The sequence below is a fragment of the Aptenodytes patagonicus genome, chromosome 7, assembly GCF_965638725.1.
Source record: "Aptenodytes patagonicus chromosome 7, bAptPat1.pri.cur, whole genome shotgun sequence".
NCBI classification, from domain to species: Eukaryota; Metazoa; Chordata; class Aves; order Sphenisciformes; family Spheniscidae; genus Aptenodytes; species Aptenodytes patagonicus.
The window spans coordinates 64,761,220-64,789,025 of NC_134955.1; the positions used below are offsets into that span (position 1 = coordinate 64,761,220).

The 27,806-nt window shown below is 40.1% G+C and overlaps 1 protein-coding gene across 1 annotated transcript in view; it reads right to left on the reverse strand.

Annotated features, from left to right (window-relative positions):
- Positions 1-27,806, reverse strand: part of BRF1 (BRF1 general transcription factor IIIB subunit) — a 175,403-nt gene that overhangs the window by 138,899 nt on the left and 8,698 nt on the right. Inside the window, exon 2 of the mRNA XM_076345599.1 lies at positions 22,464-22,544. Within this exon, the coding sequence (XP_076201714.1) occupies positions 22,464-22,544 (81 nt within the window). The remainder of the gene's footprint in view (positions 1-22,463; positions 22,545-27,806) is intronic.

Consider the following 27,806-nt stretch of genomic DNA (forward strand, 5'->3'; position numbering starts at 1 on the left):
CCTCCTGCTTCCCTGCTACTGCTCCCAGCCCTTGCCACTCCTCTTATACAAGTGAGCTCACACAAAAGTCTGACTTATCACAGCTTAAACAAATGCTAACATGTTCATTAGTTGTTTGTATATTAGAATGCTTCAGGTCGTTTAAGATTAATTTTGGAAGCAAGCAAACGTGGACTTTTTTTATATCCGAAAGTTTTGTCAACTGAATTTTTTACTCATGTAAGATTTGCAGCTGTTTCAAAGTCGAAACAGCTGGAAGGCTGCACTACTGGCAAGAACAGTGAGCACGTGTATGATTAATGTAGCATAACCCTTACCTATCTGACATTAAGGGAATTAGAAAGAAAAATTTAAGATACCGAGAACTTTTAGGTAGTGGTAGCTTTTGAGCATGCAAGATTTCCTTCTGAAAGTACCATCAGTTAGGCTTTGCTTTAATCTTCCTCTGTTTTGTTTGGACAGTGATTTTTTTTTTTTTTTAAATTACATTTTAACTGACAGTTATTCCTAGAGATTTTTCTATATCTATATAAATGTAAAGCTTTTTCCCCACACTTATCAATTACCAGTTGTTATTCTTGTCACAACAAGAAATGAAACATTTCTGTCACACAGCAGTACTGCTGATCCAAGCACTACCTTCAACCATCCAAAATCATTTCTACATCACTGCAAGAAAAAAAAAATCCTCATGACAATCTGACAGTTTTGAAAAGATCACTTTTTTAAAGTTTTAAAAACCCGTAATTCTAGCATTATTAGAGATCAGAACTTGTTTCATACCTACAAAGCAAAAAGCATTTAACTAACAAGCAACTGTCATCAATCTACACAGCTAGACATGGGGGGGGGGGGGGAATCTGTTGCCTATTGGTAAAAGTTATCAAAATCTTTAAAACGAAACAAAGATGAAGACTAAACACAAAAGGATCCACTGCTGCAATGGAAAACTTTACAGATGCAAACAGCATATAAATCAGTGCAGCGTTATCTGCTCGCTGACAGCGAGTTCTAGTGCCTTCCCTGCAGATCAGGGCTTTTGCAAGGCAAAGAAGAGTGAGAACTGACAGGAGCCATTTTTCAGAGCCTTGCGGACACCACAGAAGCAGGCAGGAGCCCCGGGAGTTGAGGTGCTTCATGTGGATGAGGAGGATGCAGGAGCTGAAGGTATCTCTCCCCTGACCAGAACTGCCACTGAGGCCAAGGGGACAGGGACAAGAGCAGAAGTAATTGAGTTACCGCAGCTGAACAATTACCTCTTCTCAGCTGCACTGCAGCAACTATTAGATAAGGTCACACATACTAAGATTGTTTAAAAAAATAAATAAAAATCTTCCTGTTTGATCTACCTTCCCTGTTATAAAAGCCAGTCCAGCCTTTCCCTTTTCCTGCTAAGAGACTCCTGCTTATCTCTGTGAACCCTCCCTACTTTCCTTGTCCACCTTTAATACTTACCTTTTAAAACACGTCTGAGAATTTACTTGTCCTCAGACATGTGCAGAACAATTTTCCTCCCCTAGAGTTCAGCCCTGCTCCTCTGCACACCAGTTACTCTGTCAAAATACAACTGTTAGTGGTAAGTTATTTCCACTCTCCATCATCCGACTGTGTAGGCAGGAAAGACTATACTGACAGAGACTAATACCCGCTCTGCTCTCAACCTGTACTTGACTTAAGGTTGCTGCTTCTTCTTCAGGACTGAAAAAGGCCTGTGAGCCCAAAGCTACTTTTGGGCTCTGGTTTTCGGGCTGGGTTGTTTTTTTTTTTCCCCTTTCCCCCTAATTCTATGTGCAATTCTAACAAAGGGCATTCTCTCCCCATCCAGACCTTACCCGTTTGGCAGTCAAAGACAACGTATGACACAATAAGTCCGTAAGTAAAAATTTCACAAATATCAACTAATTGGCAAATCCCTTAAATCATCTAAAAAAAAAATGGAAATGTGGTGAGACGGCATCAAGGGAAAAAGGATGCAGAGAGAAGTAGTTGAGGGGGGTGAAGAAAAAGAGGCAGTTATTAAAGATATCAAAGGGATAAGAGATAAAACATGATCTAAAAATGGAAGCAGAAAGAGAGAAGAAGCGAAATCAAGCTGGGAAAGGCACAGAGCTGTTACAAAAGCAAGAAAGATAGCATTAGGCTAATACTTATTTAAGGCGTTTTTATATGAAGGTGACAAGAGCGGTCAAATACTTCTTCCTTTATACAGAAGGGATAAGAAACCTGGCAGTTAGGTAAGACAGCATCAATCTTTATCCAGGCTGCAGCTAAAGAATGAAATTCTGCCCTTAGTTTGTCCCTGGCAGCTGAGTCCATCAGCTACAGATAACAAGCAAGGAGTATGAATCTGAGGGGGCTGCTCTTCTTTGCCACTATAAAAGGCCTATTTAGATCAGAGCTACAACTGCCCCGATAATTTTATCTGTGTACTGCCCATAGATGATGAAAGAAGTTATGGACAGCACTTCAGCCTCAACTTTGCATTTCCTTCCTTTTTAAACTAAAAGTAAGTGAAGGTTGCCACAAATCTCAGCTACACAATGTAGTGAATCAGTGAAGCTATTTATCAAGCCAGTCTCTTGTGCTATCTACTTCGGCTTGGAGTTGAAAGAAGATTTATGTTTAAAGAGAGAATGCACATATTTCAGGAACAGCCTTGTATTTCTTTAAACAATAACATTTATATAAGTCAGATGTACAGACTGTTTCAGTAAAGAATTAAAATTACAATGCCATCTATTTATTTCTACAGAGCCAACGTGGCCCTCTTAGAAAATATTTGGCATATTTGAATAATATCTATCTGTACGTATATGATCTCTTCCATTTATATGAAGCTACTCTTTACATACAGGATGTCATCAGCAACTTTTCTGGGAGGAGGGAATTCCCACCAGACTTTGCTCTCCTCCTCAGGAACCCTAATCACCCTAGAATTAAAGATGGAGAGCGGCAGGAGGCGGTAGGGTGTGGGTATTTAAAGACCCAGGGATTGAACTTACAGCCTTCACTGAATTACCAAACATGATTTGTTATGAGAAGAGCAGAAGATCACTAGATTTCTAGAAGACAATGGAAGTTTAAGCCATAAACAGATATAAGCGTGAGTTCATGGCTAAGGACTAATACCGTGAAATTAAAGGAAAATGTAAGCACCATGTTAATGTGAACTTACAACAAAACTCATTGGACCTCATAATAGTTTCCCAAGGGAACTGGTGGAAACCCCCACTGCTTGGAACATATGAATCCAGGAAGGGAAAAACACAAGAAAAAAAATGCATGATATGGAATGAACCCATGTAAGAAAAATGGGCTAAGATTATTTACTAGGTTAAAGTAAGTTCTTATGCTTTTGCAAAACTTTAAAGCTTAAGAGAGAGGCTGCTTTGCATGACAGAATCATTCTGTATTCTGAATGTACAGAACAGGGGAAAAAAAAACCCCACCTTTTCCTCTCCAAGTAGCCATCTCTGCTGACTCGGTACAACAGCCTTCCAGCCTGCTCGCAGTTTGGCAACAGAACAATACCGACCCAGTGTCAGACAGACCAACCTGACCTGTACAGCAAAGATCCACCTATTCGAGTTGCCACCTCTTAAATTTTTTTCCCATAGTCACCACTCCATTCTAGTTTTCCTAAATTAAATATTGTATTAACAACACTTTGGAAGGGGGGGGGGGGGGGGGGGGGGGGAACCCAACAGCCAACAACATCAAAAAAACCCCCACAAAAAAAACCTCAACACTTGTTCACGTAACAAAGTCTGAGAAATTTTGTCCATAACCAAATCTTTAGATACCAGCTTCCTTTGCTCTTCTAGATGATCCACTCGCCTCCAGTGTACCAGTCCTTAGTAGTTAAGGAAAATTTCAGGTAAGCACAATTACATTTTTCTGTTCTTTACATGCTAAACCTCAAAGATGAATTACAATAGAGTTTTTTCTGTGCAGTATGACTCCAAGATAGGACGTGATATCATCCATTAAACATACATATCCAAGACTAGATGCATTATTAATTCATTTTCCCCTAGGTAATATGGCATGGTGAAAAATAGCTACCAGACAACATACTGACTAAAGACTTAAACAGAAATCAGTGGATTTATGTGATGATTGCTATGCAGCAACCTAACAGATCTCATTAAAGGAGACATGGATTCTTCTCCCCTGATACTGTCACTGCTCCTACAGAGTAGATGCTGATGTTCAACACAAGGAAAAGTATTGATTGCAACCTACCCCAGAAATAGTTCTTACACCAGTTGTGAGCATGATCTGTCTGAATTTGTCTAAGTCCGACTACAGATAGGTCTCAACTTTATAGCATTTTTCTGATTAGCGACAGTGTTTGGAAAATCTTTTAAATGAGTTGGCTATAAAACACTACCTGCCTCAGAGTTTCAATCAGGCAGATGCTGTAAACACCAAAATGAGTTTTTACCGTTTTCCTCTTTGACTCTGTGGAGCTGCAATCAAGGAAGCTGCCCTAAGAAATTGCTTAACATCAGCGTTATCTTGAACCTAACAAACATATTGCTTTGGCAGAGTCCATAGAGTAAATTCTATTTACTGACCTCTTAAGATCCACAAGAATAAACAAACACTTCAATCAACTGCATGCCTCAGACTCGGTTATGCTACAAGCAGCTCCCCACTGAAGGCCTCAGAAGTTCTATCGCTACATTAATCAACCTCAAGGACCACACTTTTCCTCCGCAAAACAATTATCATCTGGCCTGTCCTCCTTCCTACATTTTGTATTTTACTCAGGAGTGTTCGGAAAAGCAGACAGGCAGATGAAATTCTGCCTAGCTTTGTGCAAGATGACCTTACGTCCACATATCCATGGCCCTGGCAGCTACAACAGCAACAGGACACACTGAAGTTAACACTTCTGTATGGTCAAACGCCATCCTACTACATTATCATATAACAAGAGGTATAGGTGCCACTTTGTTTAATCTATCTTTAATTATCATAAGCATTCAACTCCTATTGAAAGCCATGCTTCTATAGATGGGAAACTGAACTTGGCATAACCAAACATTTCTGAGAGTCCCAAATCAATTGTGGTTTTAGCTTCTGGTAACTGTGCCTCTTATCATTTTGAAATCACAGCACTCAAACTTCAACAGCATTTTGTTCCAAGTGGCTGTTATTATGTTGTCTCCCTTTTATGCTTTCTACAGACTAAATCAGGAATGGATATCTGACATAAGGATCCTTCTTCTTAGCTTAATAGTGAGCGAGTGCGTCTGGAGGAGACAGAAAACCACACACGATTCTCCGCGTTGAACCACGGAGGCAGGTGGCAGTCCTTCACTTCTGCTGCGAGACGCAGAGGAGACAAACCACTCCAAATGTACTCTTTGAAGAACTTGATTTTTGTTTCCATGTCACTGCTTACGCTCCCTTATGCTCGTCTTTATCTTCTGCTGAAGTTTTCTTAGGATTATATTTGGTATTTAATATTCAGTGTCACTGTAATCCTACAACTTGACTTTCCTGGCACAAGAAATCAGTGTTTCTCAGAGATCCAAAACAACCTCAAAGCTTTTTTTTCCTCTGTGTCAAAGACCTTGATCAACGTCAAGTTTCCTTTTCTTCTTAAAGCTTGTATCAAACACCGCAATGATCTCGGAATGAAGTTTGTTGTATATGTCAGATCAAAAAGTAAAGAGCAGAGTTGGAGGGAAACAAAACTACCCACACATGCAGTAGGAAAACTGTCTAGTCAATGGCAAAAAGAGCATGTGAGCACCACTGTAATCCTTCAAAAAGAACATTATATCTATTCCTAGTTTTCCAGGATCTGAAATAGAGTGCAAACTACCCTTGAGGAGATCATCTGCCATCAATGCATGGTAGACTCACCATGGACCGAGAATGGAAAGAGACAGAAGTATGTTTATGATCCACAGGATGTCTAACAACTTTATTTTGACCAAAGCTACAGATACCCATTTGCTCTCAAGAAAGAAGCTGGCAGCAAGCAAGAGTTAACTTTTAGTATAGGGCCAGCTGGAATAACACAGACCACTCAGACAACAAACGTCACCTCACAAGCACCCTGGATTTGTTCCAAAAATCACTTGAAAAGTGGTATTCTTTCTTGACACGCTCAAGGACTGATTCAGCTTGCACCAGAAGCAGTACTTTTTTTTTCCTATTGCATGTTAGGAACCATACTTTCTAAATCTACTTTGAGATGATTTTGAATAGTCTCGATATACACATTTTCCCACAGTATCACTAAGTAAGCTTGTAAATTATTTTCCTTGTATTCAAGCTTAAAAACAAAGATTTCATGCAGCTAAAAATGTCAGATTATTTGCCCACCTCCCACAAGAAAGAAGCCTTTAGATATAGAAATATATTTTTTTAAGGTGGAAAGGGACTGTATTTGCAAAGCTATTCACCCACATTAGTACTGCTATGAAATCACTTACAGGATTTCAGCTGACATTCAATAATTTTATTTCTAGCTATTTCCCTGAGCTCACAGAGCTTTCACGGCCAGGGAAGTAAGCAAAGATAACACCGGCTTGGATTTGGCAAGCTGCATAGGGCTCAGAATCATAAGGCAACCCCTCTAAAATCTCCCTCATTTACAGATGCCGATTTGCTGACAATAGGAAGATAGCTGTGCTCACCTTCGGAAATGAGGATGAATTTGGATTAGCAAATACTGAGGATTCATCTCATGTTTCAAATGGAGGCTGGTAGTTAGAGAGGAGTGAATGATAAACTAAGAGCTATTACTGATTTACTGCTTTCTCATATAAAGTCTGCTTTCCTCTCTTAACTCCATAGCAAACCTAGGGTAAGAAGCAGGAGAGAACACACAAAAACCTCAGCCTGAAGACTAGGTACAACTGGAGCAGCTGGGGCTGTACTTTTCATTATTTTTATTTTGGAAGAGCATTTTCCTAATCTCTTAGTGATCAGAAAAAATCTACTTTCTTCTTTTATAACAAATCAGGTAAAATATCAGAGGATGAAGTTACCAGAGACAGCTGAAAGGGGAAATCTGACATTCCCCATCCATCCCACCCCCACCCTTTGCACCCGCTCCCAGTGCTCTTCAGATTTCATGCTGAGCCACAAACCAAGGAAAAAAGAAAAAGCAGTCAGCTTTCTATAGGCATCAGCCAGAGCAAGGAAGAGAAGTGAAACAAGCACTGGCAAGAAGTACAGCAGCAAGCCTTGAGAGCAGTTCATCAGTAATATGCAACTCCTCTGATTTGTCTAAGATGCTACAAAGAGTTTGGAAGCAGAAGTTTACAGCTGTCTGTGTACTCCCTCAAAACATGCAGTATACATATTCCATAAGCAAAGACATCAATCTCCTAACCTGATTTAGAAAGCGTCTTTTCCCATATAAAAGCATTTCTATGCATCTGTCTAAGCTTGCATGTATACGCACGCATGCCCAAAGGAACCAGAAATGCCCTTCTGCATCAAGTGGCTCTGCAAAACCCTGAAAATAAGTACCAGGATGACCACTAAGGATGATCACCCATGCTTTAGCACCCGTGCTACCCCATGAGAGTGTGGCTGGAGACTCTGCAGTGTTTGTATCTCCCTTTTAGGCAAAATAATGCGATGCTTTTTAGACAGGAAGAACATCAAAGATGGCTGTGTCTTATACATCAATTTTGCAAGGACAGGAAACAAGCAACCTTCGGGTTCAGTATGTTCTATACTGCTATCAAAAAACCTCCCTCAGACCAGACCTAATGATCAGTGTCTGGAGAACAAGCCAGTCTCAGAAATTCATCCTAAATGGACTACAAAGCAAGTGCAAACTACTGAACCTTATGCAGCTCCCTTTGTAGCAATACTAAGTTCATGATTCCTACCATAAAAACGCATGGAATGCTTTCCCTGAGTATTGATTTATAAAAGTAATCAAATAGCATATCTAAGGTACAATATAAATACTATTCATATACATTCTAATGAATGGCAATCATACAGGAGAACATGTGTGTCTAATTCCTGTACATGAACCCAGCTCTGTGTATACCCCCAGAAACTGGAAATATGATCCTAAACTGCTTTCTTAATATTATGCATTTCATAATATGCTACCCAAAAGTACTACTAACCAACTGTGTGGTTTTAGAGCACATAAAGGAAGAATATACAGCGTTCTTCTAAAAATCCCATTCCCAATTGATTTTATTAAAAAACCGTTTATATGCTCATTAGCATAATATAATTTCTTAGGGAGTCACATTTGAATATAATTAGCCACTTGTTTTGTTGCATTCAGCACTAACAACCTTTCTTTGAAGAAAGATCCATGTTTGATTTTTCTATTGTTCAAACTTAGAGAAGCTTGGGTTGAAAACACAGGAACCCTCTGAACTGACTTTAAACAGCTAAGCAATCAATTACCTTTTCACTTAATTTATGCTGTGTTTGTTTGGGACAGCTTTGTTACAACAGCATGAAGGCTTTCAATCTATGTGATTAAAGCCAGACTTCTAGGTACATATTTGGGATCCCAAACAATAATGCCAAGCAAACACAGCTCCTGCTGACATCCAGAGTAGGTCTAAACAGCATAGCTCAAAAACAGGTTTAAGCATGCTGAACCCAGCTCCTTGCCACACTGGTGGCAGTCCTTAACTACACTGGAGCCTGGGTTCGAGGAGACCATGCTGTACTTCTGTCTCTTTAAGTGTCATTTGCTTATAATTTCTATTAGAAAACAAAAGTTAAAAAAAAAATCAATATGTAGGAAACAATTCAATTCATTTTCCAAGTGTTACATTCTCAGTGTAGGAAGTTATGTCTGAAATGATAGCAATAATAATGCCTTCAGGGGAGGTATGCATTTGGTAACTCCCCCTCCCTCAATTACTCAAACTTCCTTCATTTCTACCTACATGGTTGACAGTACTTAAGTTTAGTCTATGCAGACTAGTACTTAGTTGAATCATTTTGGACAATAAAGACAATTATTTGAGTACAAGGGGGGGGGGGGGGAATATCTTCATCTAAAGGAATAGTTGGCAACTTTAAACTCATGATTTCCCATTCCACAGTTTATCCATAAATAGCCAGTTCTGCAAAGCCTTAGGAAAAAAGCAACTTTCTTTACAAGTCTAATTACTGTACAACTGTAGAGGGAAAAAATGACTTTATTTTATATGTATGATCTAAAGTTTTTTCTAAGTAAGAGGAAGAGCATTACATTTATTGATGACATTAAAAAGAAGCTGTGTATTAGCAGCCGGGATTTTTTTTTTTTTTTTTTTTTTTCTCCTAAGAAGCATCCTTCCAGAGCAAGCTGGAGTTCTTGCCCTTCAAAACTTGCAAGGTTAAATTAAATGTCATTTGGGAAACAGATTATATTCATCTTATGAGGAGACATCACTCTGCAACCTTCCACCTGTGATAAAACATGCAGTACCTGCATGTTATCCTCCCTCAGGACTTAATGAGAGCCTTCATGAACTTATCACCCCAGCCCAGATACGGTCCCACACACCCAGCATCCAACCTCCCAAATTATCCCATATACCATTATTTACATCAGAGATGGTCATAAACTATGCGTGGGAAATTCCACTCTGAGCAGCTAGCAGAAGAGCAAACCCAAAATTTTCAGGAAAAGCCCTACTTTAAAGACATGATGAAAAAAAGAAATTCTCTTTCTCACCGCTCCTCCCATGAAATTACAGTTGAATAACTATGACAATGGCAGAATTTAAACTTATTTTCAGAAAGTGTTTTAAGCCATGTGTAACAGCACCACCTGGTGACCACAGCTGTACAGTATTTTTAACACTTAAGGCATAGTAATCAGCATAGAAGAACAGATTTTAATTCTGGTTGTGTAAAGTTTGGAATTTTTTCAGATAAAAATACGTGCAATTTGTATCAGTAAATAGTAACATTTTGTGATTCTGTTAAAAAATGAATCAAACTCCTCAGAGCTAGCATCAGCCAACTTCTGCTGGTAAGTGGGGAAAGCTCTTGACATAGCAACATCCAGTTTAGTAAAATTCAGGAATTGGTTCAAATGTTTTAACACACTAGGTTAATGAACTGTTTGTTCAAAGGTTTGGTTTATAGTTCATATAGATGGAAAGGCCACCTCAGAATTAGAAACGGTCAAGCCTAGGATATTAAAATCACTTGAAAAAAATCAAACTGGATGTCATGTATGCTATATGTTCTGAATGGATTAATACATAAACAGAATTAGCATTTTGGTCCTAATGCATTAAGAATTTTACTGCTGTTCCAGTGAAGTATCGCAGAACATCTAATACATGTTGCTGGAAAAATCCTTGGGGATCCTGAAATGAAAAAGTACTCCCTAAAGACATTGCGAGCAACAAGAATTCTATTAGAGTTGAGCATTTCTTCTTCATCACTCCTTTTTAAGTTGTGACTAAATTAGCACAGCCTGTGCACTCCAGGGTGTGTGCTGGGAGGAGGGAGGGAGAGAAAATGGAAGATATAAAGGCCTGAGGCACTTCAAGCAGAGAGCATCCATCTGCTAGCAGCAGTCAATGAACAGAACATTTCTAAAAAGCTTCCCACTCATATTAAGTCAAGCCAAAAGAACAGAAAACACCTTCCTTCACTCTGACTGTGCAGGACTGAACATAATGAGACAGTGGGTTATAAATATATGTTTAAAAAAATCTAAAAAAAAAAAAAAAGAGAGAGAAGCTCACAACACAGTCCTGCATTCAGCCTCTCCTGCTGCAAAGCTGGTTTAAAAGGCTGCTGCTCATCTCTACATCATCCATTCCCTCCTCCACTCTGTGGTGGCATCTGGGGGAGTGAGATGATCAAAGAGAAACAGGAAAAGAAAAAAAAGGGTTGGATCTTTTTTTTATTTTATTTTGCTTGTGAAACCCAGATCTTTTCACTGGCCCGGTGAACAGATGCATTGCCCAAGCTAAGGCCCAGCACATTTGGAAGAGGGGAGTGGGAAAGGGCAGCTGAGGGATGGGAAAGGCAGGGATCAAACTACCTTTGCTGTTAGCGATGCTCATCATGGAACTGGACTCCAGAGCTGCAGCTCTACAAGATGAAGGCCTCTGATGGCAATACCACTCAAAGGAGCTCCAGACCCTTTGCATAACATCTCGTTCCCACCCGCACACCGCAGCACATCAGCTCTCTGGGCTGACACTACCTACTGGGAGCACAGCAAATCCCAGCACAGCAATCATCCAGGTTAAAAATAACTTGCATGTGGGTGCAGAGTTGTTCTGGTTCAGGCTGGGACCAGGGTTTGGTTTTGAGTTTTTTGGTGGTTTCCTTTTTTGAGCAGGGGGTTGACATAGGTCAGTCTGCTGATAACCTTGCTGGTGTGGCTGTATTGGACACAGGACCCTCCCACTGAACACACATTTCATACCTGGTACAGAACCCTGTAGTTTCTATTCATTTGTATCTAATACCTACATTTACATTTGGGTCTTCCACCAGTGTACTGTATTTGCCTGAGAAAAGCTGCTGTAGCAATGGCATTGAGCAGGAGCCAAAGTCTTTGCCTGAGCGACTTTTGAATAGTGTATGCAACGGCAGCATCCTCCCAGATGGACGAGCACATCACACAACTGGGAAGGCAACGAGGATGACCAAAGCTATACACGCACTTCTGCACAAGGAACGAGGTGGTAATGTTGTGGAGAAGCATCACCACGTGCTCTGCTCTCGTACTGCTCTCCCAGCCACTGCTGGATGTCTGTGAGATACTGTGCTGGATGTGCCTGGGCAGGTGGTGTTACAGCCCTACAACAGAAATACAATGTGCCTGCACATCGTTTCACAGACACGCTTGAGCTGATGCCACTTGTATCCCACACCAACAGATGCATTCTGATTCCTCCAAGACCATCAGCCACGGTGAGATGAAAGCAGCTTGGGATCACAGCTAACTCGTGTCCAGCTGCAAAGTACAGGTGAAATGAGTACAAGCATGTCTTCAAGAACACAAGCAAATAAATCAGTCTTCCGTATAAAAACAGTGTATACAGGCACTGAATTTTTTCAGTTATTTGTTAATCCTATAGAGGGTCCAGAAGTTTAATGCTGTGGCCATTATTTAAGAAAAGCTGTCTTCCAAGAAAACTGCAATAGCTCCACCAGCAAGTCACACTTGCAGACCCTCAGGCTTAGGGAATGCTTCCCTGCATTGTCACGTCATCAGCTCTCCAATTTATTTCATAGAGCAAAACAAGAAGGCACTTTCCACACATGAAAAAGGAACTAGGCGCTATCAGAGAACACAGCATTAAAAAGCAACAACATTCTCCCTCTCAGGTTTTGAGCCATAGTGCCTGTAAAATGACACAAACACTTCAAAACTCACATTCGAATGTTTAAAAAAGACAGTCCTATGCCATAAGTGGCATACATACTTTCTCCATTATCAAAAAAGAGCAGCGGCTACATGGAACTTAAACAAAAGCTATGTTACCTGAAGTATATTGTAAGTCTGTCTTACAACATTCCAAAGCTAAAATGGTCTAATTCAGAAGCTTGTTAGATTACTAGCATAGAATTTTATAGACATTACTAGAGGGGGAGGGAGGAGGAGAGAGGCAGTTGTCTATTTTCTGCCACACTGTACAAGAAGGAAGAGAGACCTATTAATATCCAAGTTCATCTCCTTATGAATGGTACTATAAAAAGCGAATGTTTTAAAAAACATTAGCCCGCTAGGTAAACTGTCTTTAAGTAAAGGATTGCTCTCAAGAGAAATGACAGGTTCCAATTACCTACACAAGACTGTAGGGAGATAAATCTCCATCAGTGAATTCCACAAACGTGATAAATATTGTCCTACTCTATGTCACATAGAAATTGTCAAAGTTAGCAGGGAGAAATTTTAAGATACGAGAGGCCAAAACTTTAATATCCAAGCAAGAAATTTCACAAGCATGCAGAATTTTAGAAAGCATTTCTTCTTTTGTTTGTCAAAATGAAGCAGAGTTTTTTTGCTTCCCTGGCACAACAGTTTTCTTGCCCACAGCCAACTAATAAACTAAGAGACAGAGCAGAGACAGAGCAAAGGAATCATGAAAGATGCCTTTAACTCCAGAGTCACAAACAGGCCAATTCAAAGCAGCTGAACACACAACTATTTTTTGTTATTAGTTAAGACAACAGAAGTAATCTGTTAACTCATTTGATTAAGACTTCAATTTTTTTTCTTTGTTTTTTCAACTTCAAGGACAATCTTCAAAATTAAAAGAAAAAGTAACAACAGAGATCGTCCTGAGTCCACATACAGACTGAACCAACACCTCGAAGGAATTTCAGAAATGCCTTTTCTAATTTTTCCCTTTTCTGAATAAGCAAACACAGGAACAGAATAAGGAAGACCAGCAAAGCTTGACTCACGTATTTCAACCGGGTGGGATGCTGTGCTCAAAGTTTTAAGTTGTCCATCAGTCTCTTGGCAAAATCCTACCATTAGATTACCTCCAGCAGATCCTCTACTCTTTACTTAAAGGATCCCAGACCCTCTTCATTAGAAACATAACAGATCTCATTAAAGGAGACATGGATTCTTCTCCCCTGATACTGTCACTGTAAGGACAAGCAGCACATTGAAAGCATCTCTGAGACAGGTACTTTATTCATCATTCTCTACCAAAACACAAAGATGGCCAAGGCTTAAGACAATAAAAATTTTCAAATCTGAACTCAAGTAGGAACTAATTAATCAGCGCATAACCAAAAGGTTGTCCCAGACCAGCTGATCAACTTGACTGGTCTTTTAACAAAGATAACTGGAGATCATGAAGCACAGGGTCTCATTAGCCATCTGAGAAAGAAGAGATTCTCCATGTGCTGAAGGAGAAGCCACAGTACCAGAAGAATCCCAGCTTCCTCAGATATCTCTGAATCAAACTCCATGGGTCCCCAAGAGTAATAGGGAAACACACAAGGAAATACATTCTTCTACTGCTTTTATCCGAATTCTTGGAATAACTTATGCTGGTTAAAGGGTGGGTTTTCTGCCTCTAAGGTTTTGTTTGTTTGTTTTTCTTAAATAAGTGGTTTGTCTGCCTCTTCGGGTCCTTGCTGATCAGTGAAGTTGCCTGTAAACCCTGAAAGCTGAAGTTCTGAGAAAGGTCTGTAAGGTATTGAGATACCCTGACGGTCAGCCATCAGGGACTCCAGCATCTAAGCTGTGGCTTATGCTTCTGTGACTTACCAGTGCCTGTGTCAAAGCAGAGGACCAGGAAAGCCTGTACCTACTGACACTCAAGCAAGCCTCAGAAGCAGAGAGGTCCAGCAAGCTGGAACACAAACACAACAGCCTAGTAACACCAGAAAAGTTCCCTGTTGAACTGTTATGTGATAAGTAACAGTGATCACAAATGTGAAAGAGCAAACAGGTTCGGAAAATAACATTCCTTCTAAAATTCTTTGACGAAGATGTTAAGGTACCAAAGATTTAACATCCCAGGTCACAACTTTACTGCTTTCCTGGCTCTGGAGCATGTTCTGATCACACAGGAAGAGCAATGAAAGTCAAGAGACATTTGTGCAAGAAATAAATATGTGAGTGTTATGGCTAGGACACATCCATGTTTTAGCAGACGCTGGAGAGGATGGATCTACAAGACAGGAGGAGGGAAAGCTGTGAGTGGCCTCAAAGGGAGGAAGCTTGAACTTGTTAACATGAAAAAGGGCAGAGCAGTAGGATGCAATTCAGTAGTTCAGTTTTGGCCATGTTAAGTCTGTGTCAACAAGGAGATACACAAACGCAGACACTAAAGCGTAGGATTCATCACCCTTATCTTCAGAGATGAGCATCTGAGCTTAGTCAATCTAGACTTCCTTTGCAGTGAGTGAAGAGAAACAGACACTTAAGAGAATGAGTCATTTGACTTCCTTTTGGATTAAATTAATCACACCCTAAATCTGTCTGCCTCTATGCAGAGACCCTGAAAGGAGTTCAGGATGACGAGCTCACACAGACATCTAAACTTTGCCAGCTGAATCCCACCCTAGCTCAAGCCATGACATGGGACTAGATGGAAGAGGTATGTTGAGAATAAGGAATTTTACCAAAGGAAAAGGTTGCACTTCAAACAACAACAAAAAACAAACAAACAACAAACCACACCCACACACAAAACACATGTAAGATCATCCCAAATGAAAAGGGGAAGATGCCCCTTATCCTCCTTCAAGGAGAGATGGAGAAAGTTAACACATCAGATGGAAAGATGAAGGAAATGAATGAGACAGAAGTTGTTAATGATAACAAAGGACTCATAAGGGACAAAGCAGTATACAGATCAAAGAGGGTAAAACTGAAACAATGGTTTGGCTAGAAGAGGAAGTGTTTCAAAGCCTTATGAGTAAAGAAATTTAGAAGGACACAGAAACCTGTGTGTTTTCACCCAGAAAAGGAGAACTTTAAGCAATGGTTAGTTTAAAAGACAACAAGAGAAAACCCAATGGGGTACTAACTGAAGGTGGAGATGGGAGGATTAGAATTAGCTTCTATCCCAACAGAAATGAAGGCAAGAAGGACAAGAAAATGGCAGAGAGACTAGACTAGAAGTTTCGTTATTGAAATCGAAGCCAGAGACAGATGTTGATACAGGAGGAAGAGTCAAAGAAAAGATTGCATCCAAAGGAAACAATCTGGAAGAATTCAAAGTCTATGCACAGCTGCAAAACTACAAATTGACTGGGGGGTGACAGTTACATGGTGGAACAGCTCACATGACTGGAGTCATGAGATGGATGGTTACAGGCTCCACAAGAAGGACAGACAGGGAAGGTGACAGGTAACTCATTTTACACAGAGGAACAGCTTGAATGTGTGAAGCTCTGCTGAAAAACAAGTGACAGGCCAATAAAGAGTTAATGGGTGATGAGAGGGATGAGAAGCAAGACCAAAGGAAACAGTGGCATGAGCACCTGCTACAGACCACCTGATCTTGAAGATGAAGCCTTCTTTAGACAACAGGAACATGTCCTGGTTCTCATGGTGAATTGTAACTATGCCAGCATCTGCTGGAAGGGAATCATAGTGGGGCACAAGCAATACAGTGAACTTCTAGAGTGTGTCAGGAACAGGTCAAGCAGGAGAAGCACTGTGATACAAGTACCATTCTCCAGAAAGGAAGTAGTAGTGGAGAATGTGAAGTTTGATGGCAGGCTTGGTTACAGCAACCCTGAGATGATAAAGTTTGAGATCTTGAGGGGTGTGAGGAAGATGGTTAGCATAATGACAACCCTGGATTTCAGAGGGCAGGCTTCAGTTTGTTCAAAGAAGTGATAGCAGGACCCCTTGAGGTACTGCCGTGAAGGCCAAAGGGGCCAGTAGGATTGGTCAATCTTCAAGTACAGTCTCCCCAAAGCACAAGGACACTCCATATTGATGTGCAGGAAGTTGAGCAGGCAGGGTGTGTGGCAGCTTGGCTTTATAGCAGCTCCTGAGTCTCCTTAGTCTTCTGTTGCAATGTCTGTTTTCAGGTCTCATAGGTCTCTTTACATGAGTTTGGAGAAAATGAAGCATTACCCATGGTAGAGAAAGACTGAACATGGGCTCACTTAAGCAAAATCCAGTTGGACTGGATGGGATACATCTGAGGATGCTAAGGGAGCTGGGAAAAAAATTGCATCTTTGCAATCTTTAGAAAGTTGTAGGAATCAGGGGAGGTTCTCTATGACTAGAAGGCAGCAAGCATCAGGCTCTTCTTCCAGAAGGGGAAGTAGGACACTAGAGGTGAGTCAGCCTCCCCCCAGCCTGTTAGAAGGCTATGCAACAAATCTACCTGGAAACCATTTCCAGACACACAAAAAGTAAGAAGATTACTGGGAACTGCCAGCACAGATTTAATGAGGGCAAATCATGTCTGACCGGCATAAAAGCCACACTGCAGTCAAGCTAAACAGTAACTACTGTTCTTCCCTCATCCCGTTTCATCATTCTCCCTTAGTACCCTGGCAGCTAAATTGAGGAGATGCAGTTCACCTGTCTAGTCTGTAAGTTGGGTCAAGAACTGGCCAGGTTCAAAGGGTAGTGTTCAGCACTTCAACCATCAGACTTACGAGTGGGATTGATACTGAGGTCAATACTGTTTAATGCCTTCATTAACATGAACAATGGGACAGGAGGCTGCTCCTTTTGCTAGCCTGTGGACAACATCACATTGGGACAGTGGTCAATACACTGATGGGCAGAGCTGCTATTCAGAGGAATCTTGAGATGCTGCAGAAATGAGCTGACAGAAACCTCATGAAGTTCAACAAGGCAAATGCAATTTTTTTTGCCACCTGGGACAGAAGAACTGCAGGGCAACAATACAGGCTGGGGACTGTTTGGCTAGGGAGTAGCTTTGTAGAAAAGGATCTAGATTCCTCATGGACAAAAAGAGGAACATGACTCAGCAGCACCCAATTGCAGTGATGAAGGCTAACTGTATCCTGGAGCTGCATTAAGACTGCAGCCAGCAGGTCAAATGAAGTGATTATCATCCCCTGTTCAGCACTTGTGAGACTATATTTAGAGCACTTTGTCCAGTTCAGGACTCCTCTGCACGAGAAAAGGCACTGACGTATTGGAGCAAGTCCAGCAGAGAGCCGCTAAGATGATTAGGAGATTGGAGCACATGGTGTGAGGCCGAGAGCTGAATTTGCTCAGTCTTAAGAAGAGAAAGCTAAGGGGGAGGTCTCACTGGTGTCTTCAGCTACTCGGTGGTAAGTTACAAAGAAGATGGAGCCAGAATTGTCAGAGATGCGCAGCAAAAGGACAACAAGAGAGAATCACATTTCATCAAAATAAGTTCTGACTAGATACAAGAAAAAAAATCTTCACGGTCAGGGTGGTCAAGCATTAGAGAACAGGTTGTCCAGGGAGACTGTATCATATCCTTCCTTCGGGATACCTGAAGTTCAGCTGCACTAGACCCTGAGCAGCTTAATGCAACTTCAAAGCCACCACTTTGTGGACCTCCAGAGGTCCCTTCCAATCTAAATTATTCTAGTATTCTACTATCCTTTCCTCCCTGGTTGTTTTAGTTTCGTTAAATAAAGATGTGTTCTCTGTTCCTCCTCTTTGAATACTTCTGTTCTTCACGCGTATAATATATCGTCCTGGTCTAATTCACACTGTATAGTTCTGTCAGGAAGTAAAGCCCTCCATAATCACTTGTAATAAACCAGCTATGAAATTAGTGATGACAACGAAGGTTAAAGAATTAAGCAAATAGTTTAAATGTAAACAGTCAAAAAACACATTAGAGAACATCTTCAGAAATGCCTTCCCATTTAGCATTAAAATACTGTTAGCTACGTTTTGGTATTTAAGAGGACTGAGGGAAAACACACATTCAAAGAAATGATTAAAAACACAGCACAACAGTTCAGAAATTGGATTAAGCTAGATGCAGCTGCAATCTTCAAACTTAGTTTAAACCAAATTTGAATATCTGCAACTGAAGCTTTCAAGTTATAATCATGCCATTGACCTTCCTTCCCCTCTCCCTTTTCCTTTTGGCCACTGAAGACTATTGAAAGTATCAGAGCTCCAAGTCAAGAACAACTCCCTTGTAACTACGACTCTGACATGGATATAGTGAGAGCAGATTGCCTGCAAGGAAACAAGAATAAACCGGCTATTTAGAGAGATTATGTAATGCAGCGCAGAGCTGTAAAATGAGATTTAAAGAGACAGAACTCTGCATTTCAGTCCTGCAAGTAACCATAAAAGTTGGGCAATACTGTAGCAATTCGAAGAGGCTCAGACAACAGAGGAAGAAGTCTTGTCAAAGGGTCCCCCCCTCTGAGCTAGTATTTTATTCATAACTCTTCTTTCTCACAAAAACAGTACTGCTTGGCTATTTTGTCAAATCCTTTAAAACAAAGCTGAAACACCTCTTCACATCATCTCACAGATGTGCAGGTTTTTACTACAAAAATAAGCTCTATATGAACAGATACGAACCATTTTGCGGACCTGAGCTTGTTGAATTTGTGGAGCTTAGCGTGCTCAATTAGCACAGTTTGATTTTCAGTCTGCGGTACTGATCATGAACAAATACAGCAGTATTAGGTCTTTCCTGCATAAATATTTTAACAAGTGTAAACAAGCCGATTCCCAAACGAACACGCACAAACATCAGCTGGTTCAGCAAAGAAAGGCAGAGACTATGAACTGCCATGCACCACCGCATTATAAATAGTGAGGAAACATACAGCAAAGGCACGTGTGATAAGGGAGACTAGTTCTGTGCATTGGACATTTTTACACAAACCTAGAAACTATAAAACCTTCAGCGTTTGCCCATGGCTTTGTTTAGAGCACATATATATATATATAAAAACACCAATGCACAAAATATGATTATTAGAAGAGTCCAGAACTGTTGAGCAGTTGTTGTTGGGAGATTTTACTTCTGCATTTCTTCACTTGGGGGGGGGGGGGGCAGAAATTGTAAAATTATTACCTTAGGTATTCTAATGAAAAACTGGTTTTTTTCTCATTTTAAACATCCTTTAATTACAAGCCTCAAAAAATAGCAGCATCATACATTCATCTAATTCTAAATATCCTTTAATTACAAGCCTCAAAAAATAGCAGCATCATACGTTCAGCCAACCCCAGCTGCTTTGCTAGTGATTAAATAAGAGACAGTGAGCCCAGATCACCTCCCTTTCACCTCCCATGAACAGACAGACATTAGAGCAAGGAAGAATTTGGCCCAAACTACATGGGGGAGGGAAGGGAAAGCAGGGGGAGGTTGTAGTTTTTTTTAAAAAACAGCAAGCCCCTGTTCCCTTGCCGGACTTTTCCCCGCATCACATCAAGCCTGCAGGTTGCTGGCAAGCAGACCAGGCACAGAGTGAGACCTGCCAGCGCTCCCAGACCACACACACGCACGCTCTCAGCTGCTCTCAAATACACTGGGGACGACCTCCAGAGCAATCTGGGCTCCAGAGCAATCTGGGCTCCGCCACCCATCTCTGTTTTCCAGAGTCTGTTCTTCCCTTCAGCAATAGCCTGTACAGAGCACCATATAGGAGAAAATCATGTGCTTACACTACTGAAGGTAGCATGCAGCCTTGACGTAAGAGCCATCAGCGAGTTGCAGGAATAGGCCTCCTCAAATGTTCACAAGCTGTGCCGCACCAGCATCCCAACGGGAGCTAATTTCAGCAGTTCATTTGCAACTCAGTTCACTTTAGAAATGCAAATGTAGTAGTACCAGCAAATAAATAAATAAGTTGCTAAGCATTTTTTCTGATCAGACAGCACAGCGCTCCAAGGATAACTGTTCATTTTTAATACAGTCAACTATCAGTGCACTTCAGTTTCACCCAATGAACAACCCCATACTTTTTCTTTAAAATATATACAGTAAGTTCATTTACCTTGCTACACTTTCAAGTCTAAACAGAATGTATATTAACATATTTTCACCAAAAAAAAAAGCCATGATCATGGGCAAACAGTGACAGGGTGAGATTTTCTAAGTTCACTGCCATAGCTCAATTTGCAATTAAAAACTATGTAAACCTAAAAGTGTGATTAAATGCAGCAGACAACTAGCTCATTATACAGCAGCAGAAAGAAAAGCCTTTCAAACACCAATTGCTCTACCTGAAATATCAGCTGCTGTTGTCATGCCTGGGACTGAGCAAGAACATCACTTAGCTCATTGAAAAGAACTTTCCCAGAGACAGATTGGCAGCATGACAAATGCAGGTTGGCTACAGAAATCAAAGACCTTTTCCTATATAAAGCATAGCCACAAAAAGGAGAAGAAAACCCCATAAAGAGCCTCAGACAGGTATAGGTAAAAAGCCAAATTATTTTCCTGTTCCAGAACTCTTCAGGAGATAATTTCATTTCAAGCAACTATAATTTCTTTTATATGATGCTGATAGACTTTAGCCAAGTCAAAATCATTGTGTATGATTAGGGGGGCCACACACACAAAAGCTGTGGGGAAGGAAGATGCTCAGACATACTCCTGGCAAACACTCATCCAAGAAAGAAGCCATGTTTAGATTCCAGAAAAATGCCTACACTGTCTTTAATTGCGATCACCTTTCAGCATAACCAAAAGGGCTTTTGAAGGATTCAAACACTCCAGGAAGCAATAGGACAGCATTTTCTCCCCTCAGCATTTTACTTTTCTACAATTAAAGACAAGGAACTGGGCAGTCCTTATGCACAACAAGCCAATTTATTTTTTAAACGCCTGTGCAAAATTACAGTTTTGATTAAAGTGCCTTCATCCAAAGACAAACTTCACTAACTGTAAAAGGTATTCTAGTGGTTTTATTCCACTGCTTATACAGGTTACATTTTATACAGGCATTTTTAAAACTCGTAAGATAGTAACTTTGGACTTGACACTGAAATGAGCTTACATGAAGTATGAGCTTTACTGTGCCAAACAAGCAGGGCTCAATACTGTTCAGTACAAACAGCTGAATAAAACATTCTGTATATAAAACAATCTGTATATAAATCGGCTGAATAATGCTGAGTAAAGCAATCTGGCTGTATTTTAATAACACAGATCAATCTTACCCTTTGTATACCTATGCAGGCATAGTATCAGCCAAGGTATTCTGTGTTTGAGTTTAAGTATAAGACTTTAATTTAGGAAAATACCTTTATCTAAACTATCTCCCCAAAATGAGCACCATATCAGTAAAACCCATCTACATCCTTTGGTTAATTAAATGTCAGCTTCTGAGTCTTTGATATGACAGTCTATCAGCTGTCATCTCCAAGAGTCATGAGACAAGAGTATTAATTAGCCAAAAAATTACAACTCCTGTCCATCGATATGAGTAACGGCAATTGAACTTGGAAGACCATTCTGTTTCTGGAATAAAAGCTGTTTTTATTCACTCTCTTTAAAGAGTATAGATCTCAATTAAAATGTATATAGCATGTAATGAGAATATTTATTTAAATATTCTCTGGACACTAAAATCTTTTTTCCATCCCCCCCCCCCCCCCCCCCCCCCATTCACCAGTCACATATTAAGCACAATTACTATGAAGTATGCATAAATATATGCATTATCTCACACCTACACTGCATAAAACCAAAAGCATTTGAACAATTATACTTAAAAATAAACATGCATAAAGCATTTCAAGAACCCTGAAGACTGATAAAATAAAAAGCCACAATAGGTTAACAGATAATAAAAAGGTGCAATGGGCATATCAACCTTGAAAAAGCCCTTTTAAACTACGATAGTATTGTCAGGTGTCATTACCCTTTGTCAGCCAGCTACCTGACCTCATAAATCAGGTATAACAGCCAAATGAGAGCACAATGTAAAATCAGCACTAGGCAGACTTGTCTACTGACTAATGAGTGGCCTGCCAAGGTCACATTCAAAACTAAAAATTAATTGTAATCAACCATATTATTAAAAAGAAAAGTCACATCAACAAGACTAAAGCTTGCAAGTACCATTCTGTAGAGTTTGTGCTCGTGACTCCTTTCCCAGATTGGCGTGGAATCCTCCTCCTAAAGTCGGTGTTTTGCCTGCACCTATTGGGGGGGGGGGGGGGGGGGGGAATAAAAAAAAAGACAGACGTCAAATGCAATAACTGAATTAAAATATTAAAAGAAAACTTATTGTGTCACTATATTCAGTATCTGTATAATTTACAACATGCCAAGTTACATTAAGAAGGGCAACAGAAGTGCTTGAAGGGCTTAAGACATCGAATACAAATCCTGCGCAATTTATTTCTTCCTTGGGATACCATAAGAATTACATGGCTCCATAAGCCCTCCCAATCTCAGCTCCAAAGAAAGTACAAAAATGTCACAACCCCTATTTTAGGCAGAACATAAAAATCAATATTGTAAAATATTTCTCAAAGTAAATGGTGAAACAATTGCTTAGTTAATATTTTTTGTCTGAAGAATATTCAATACAGAATTTTAATAGCTAATTACTGGCACTGCAGAACATAAAACATGTTTAGCATTCAATAATGACTGTGTTGGCTATTACAGGCATAACATTTACTTTAAAATAACTCTTAGGCACACACGGTGACACTTAGGCTACAAAATCTGCAAGTCTGGAACGGCTACATTTATACCCTGAAAGGCTGGAGACTAAAATAAGTCTGAGTTGTAAATTAGCATAAACTAGAGGCTGGTTTATGCATCCGTGCCAATGCTGAGGAGCCTGAATGCAGAGTCCTCTGGGAGTCAGTGGAATTACTCATACAAACCAATCTTGCAGAACAGGGAATTAAACTACCAAGGACAGAAATAGTGTCCCACTAAAGCAGGAATTTTTTTTAAAAACAATCAGCCTACCTCAAGCAGGATATTCAAATCTATCAACTTAACGGCAAGTGAGACCAAAAAGCTAAATTGCATAGGATTGAAAACAAGTAATTTGTTAGTAATTGGACTTCTACTTAATTCCAGCAGTCTGCTCTTCACAATAAGGAAAAAAGTCATCTTGTGCCCTATGATGCCTACAGTATTTCCTCAAGTTCCTGTAGCTAAGTTTTCTCATCTTACACCAGTTCTCTAGAACAAACTAGTATGGCTTTGGGATAGAAACAGAGAGGCATGAAGTGTCACTTAAAAGCAGTTCAGGACATTTCTCCTACACACCTGAATAAGATACTTCTGTAGCAGGTCCAAGTGATGAGAAACTGTGACCTAAATTGTTCACTCTTACTAGACTTTCTTAGCTAGTCTCCTCTCAGCTGCATTTAATATACATCTATGTTGAGGAAAAAAAACAGAAAAGCTAATATTCCTGCAGAATTATTGTCTATAAGCCTTCGAAGCTTAATTTTCCATACAACCTTTAAATTAGGTTTCCAGTGCTATCCACAACAGAAACCGACTTCACCTCACTTCGTTAACAGACCCTTTCAACAAAAAACAATCAGAAGCTCTCATGTAAATGCCCCACAGCTTAAGTACTTCAGTTCAACATCCTAATTAGAAATGAAAAATATTCAATAGTGACCTCCTCACTGGATACAGAAGTAACCCTCACAACTCTGTATTTGTTCCAGACTGTTATAGACAGCAACATTTCCTTGCCATTCTTATAGGTACAGTCTCATAGTTCCACAAATGCTCCAAAACAAACTGATGATGCAAAACAGAGATGTTACCAAACTATGCTAGCACACATAACATTTTTGGCGTACATTTAATAAGAATGGTTTACCTGGCTAACAGTGGCAATAGTTTTATGCACATCAGCAGCAAATCTAACTTCAGAAATTCTGCCTCCTACCCTCCTTTTTTTGTCATTTTAAGGTCTGCTTAACTATCAGCATGGGCTACCTCACTTGTCTGATTTACAGCAGGAGAGCACACACTCAAGCATCAGTACAGCGGAGGCCGCCATAAACTGCAGGGCAAGAGCACGAACAAACAGCAGGGCAGGCTGGAGGTAGCGGGCTCATCCAGCACTTGCATCAAAGGCACCAGCAAGCGATTGCCGCCTCCTGTGTACAAAGGCTCCAGAACACTTTTCAGTCCTCACTGTCGTAGAGCGCAAAAAATACTGAACTCTATTGGACTATCATTTTGAAAACAGCTACGTTACTCTTTCACAGGTTTCCCTGTTGCTACCAAAAAGCTTACACAAAAAGAATCTTAGAATGGCAATAAACAATACTATTAACAAAATAATTTAACTTACTCAGAAGCTAAAATCCAGAAATAATACAAACAAAATAAAATTAAGCCAAGATTTCAGCGGTTTTGTTCTTTAAGATTCTTTCTCATTAGACATCAGGATGTAACATTGTACATAAAAGTCATTTCTTTCTAAGCTCTAGTCTGCAGCAGATACTAGCAGAGCTATCCGAAAGACAAATTCTGCTATCAGAATTGATATGCCCATTTCTCAGTGAGTTAACTGGAAAGACTGCACATCTCTAATTAGCATTTGGCTTTGAAAACTGACAAAAAACTAGCCTGTTGAGCACTTACACTCTCAGAACTGCAAACTAATGTTGCCGTTGACTATGAAGTCTCACCATCAGCTTTAATCTTCACAAGCAGAATGCAAACCAAACTCATTAACACAACTGTTCAGCTGGGTAATAAAAAGATAAACTCTTAAAGAAAGAAAACTGTGAAATCATCAAATTCATTTAAAGACAAAAATCCCTACAAAGCTAGTCATTTAAAAAGTACAAAGGAAAGGAACAGCAATCGCTAGGCACAACCAAATTAACATCCCAGCTTAACTGAAATTTTTACATTTCTTGACCTTTTCCATTTTTCCCTCTACAACTTCAAAAGTGAATTAAACAGGCTTTTGCGTTTTCACATTCAGCTTTCAAGACGTACAAAAATATATTCGAGAAGTATTTGGTGTCTGCAAGTACTGCTTGCCAAATCTTCAACATTAACACTAACATTTCCCCAAGCCAACTCAAATACCCTCCTTCGTGAGGTGGCACCTCCCAAGGTACTCTGTCATCTACTGATCATTTTTAGAAACTAACTCAGACTCTCAGTTTTGCTTAACTGAAGCCTCCTCTCCTCTTCAAGTTAGCTTTGGACACTTACATGAAATTTTGGACAACGGAATGTATGGAGAGATGTGTCAGGCAGCTCAAAAGTGCAGCTACTCAACTTTTTTGTGGTCCTCTCAGTGGACTACAGTGCCCCGAGACACCAAAAGAAGAGACTTGAAGATGCAGGAGATCATATACCTGTAAACTTGATGATACTCGGTCAAAGCTTACGCAGGTCCAGACCCAGCCCATAACCCCGCATTACTCAAGCGCTGAACTACAGTGACTGTCCCTCAAGCAGCCAAGAGCAGCCATCCCCACGTCTGCTCCTTGCAGCACAGTCTCTGGCACAGCTGCCATGTGCAGGGTCAGACCTAGGCACCTTGGCCCTTTCTGGTTTGCTCCACCAACTCACTAACGAAGGAAGTCACATCACTTGGCTTCTCTACAAAAATGTTCCTCAAGCAGTAAAAGGAGCAAGCAAAGCTTGAAGCCTGTGGTAACCTTGAACAGCAACAAAAAGAAGACAGATAGCAGGAACAGCACTTACCACATCCCTCCATACAGAGGAGGCAAAGAGGAGCCACTCAGGCATCTGCAGCTTAAAGGGCACTTTTCTGAGAGCTAGCAACATGCTGAGTTTCAGATTCAACACCCAGAGAAGAAACAGCTTCAGTCCCAGTGTTATGGATTGTGTCTCCTCTACATAAATGAGCAGTGAAGACAGGGAATGAAGCTGCTTGCAACTTGAACTGAAGTGTATCTGCTATTTGATAGGACCAGTCCTACCAAAATCCCTCCCTGTGAAATTAAAACAAAAAACACACGAGCCCTTTCTCCAGCACAACGTAGGAGAAAAACCTTCAGTTTAAAACCCACGTATACCTAGCATAAAATCTGGGTCTGGCAAAGAGTGCAGACGGCATCACACCAACAGTTTCATAATCAGGGTAGACTAAATAATCTAATATAAAAAAATTAACGAGTTTCCTACTTAAGTTAGACAATAAAAGTCAAAAGGAAAGTAAATCCATGTCCCATTACAATTCATGCCTACAATAGCAAAATGATGCAATTAAAGTTTCCTGAACACACAAAACTACTGAATTCGGTAGCTGAAATAATTCTTTTCTCAGCCATTTTTACAGGCAAGTTAACAGATCTGCACACACCACAGCCTGCCAAAATGCTACTGCTGAACAAACTTACATAGACAAACTTTTAATCTACTCCATCATAACTAGCTATCTACAGACTTATTTTCATAACTACCAACCAAAGAGAAATATACTGTTGCATCCAACACACCGGAGTTTAGGGCTGCACAAGTCTATGAAACCAGACTGTGTCCAAGTTACGTGCAAGATTCAGCATTTTCACAACTGACAGCAGTATACTCTGCAGTGCTTCAAGCATTTGTTGCCATCACAAGGACAGCATATAAAAGACTCAATGCCAGAAAAAAAACACTATACACTTAACTCTGATGCAAGATTGCCACCTGGAGGATTTCAGAAGAGAAGCAAAAATTGATTCAGTTCATCTCACTAAAACATATAGCTGATAATTATTTTTTGCATTAAGTAGATGCAAGTTTCCCCTCTTCCTTCCCAACACAACATCATTATGGATTAGTTTTGTAATGAGAAAACCTAGCACAAAGTAAAACAGCTAAACACTCTTCAGGATTTCAAAAAAAAAAAGTCTGCAAATCCAGCATATGCATACTTTCTTCTGTGTTGCAAATTACATCATGGCCACTCTACATAATTTTAAATTAACTATGAGTTAGTGTCATCTCTAGAAATCTGGACCACAAGTAAGAGGAATTTTGCTGATATTAACATTATTTTAACTTTTCAGTATCTAGTGTTTTCATTTCAAGTTTAGTGTGTGTATTACTGGTGGAACCCACTTCAGGACTGTTCAAGGCTGCACTACAAGAAATATTTTATGTCAGGATTTGGTCTATCAATATATCCTACATAGAAACCAATTAACAACTACTAATTAAAAACGAAACCCCTACTCCTTCCACTTTTGTAATACTGAAAAATACAGAAAAATCCTTTATTGTATGTAACAACTGACCAGACAAAAACACAGAATCTGATACAAACAGAGTTCATCCTCCTTACCAACTGTCTCACTAGCACTTACTGTGACAGTAACTGTCCATCTTACAAAGTTCTAGAGGAAAAAAAAGGCATAGAAGATGAATGGCTAGTAAGCTTAGCTTAAATTATATGAACGCTTTTTCCTCCCTGTATCTAGTCCGTCTCTTCTTTCCAGT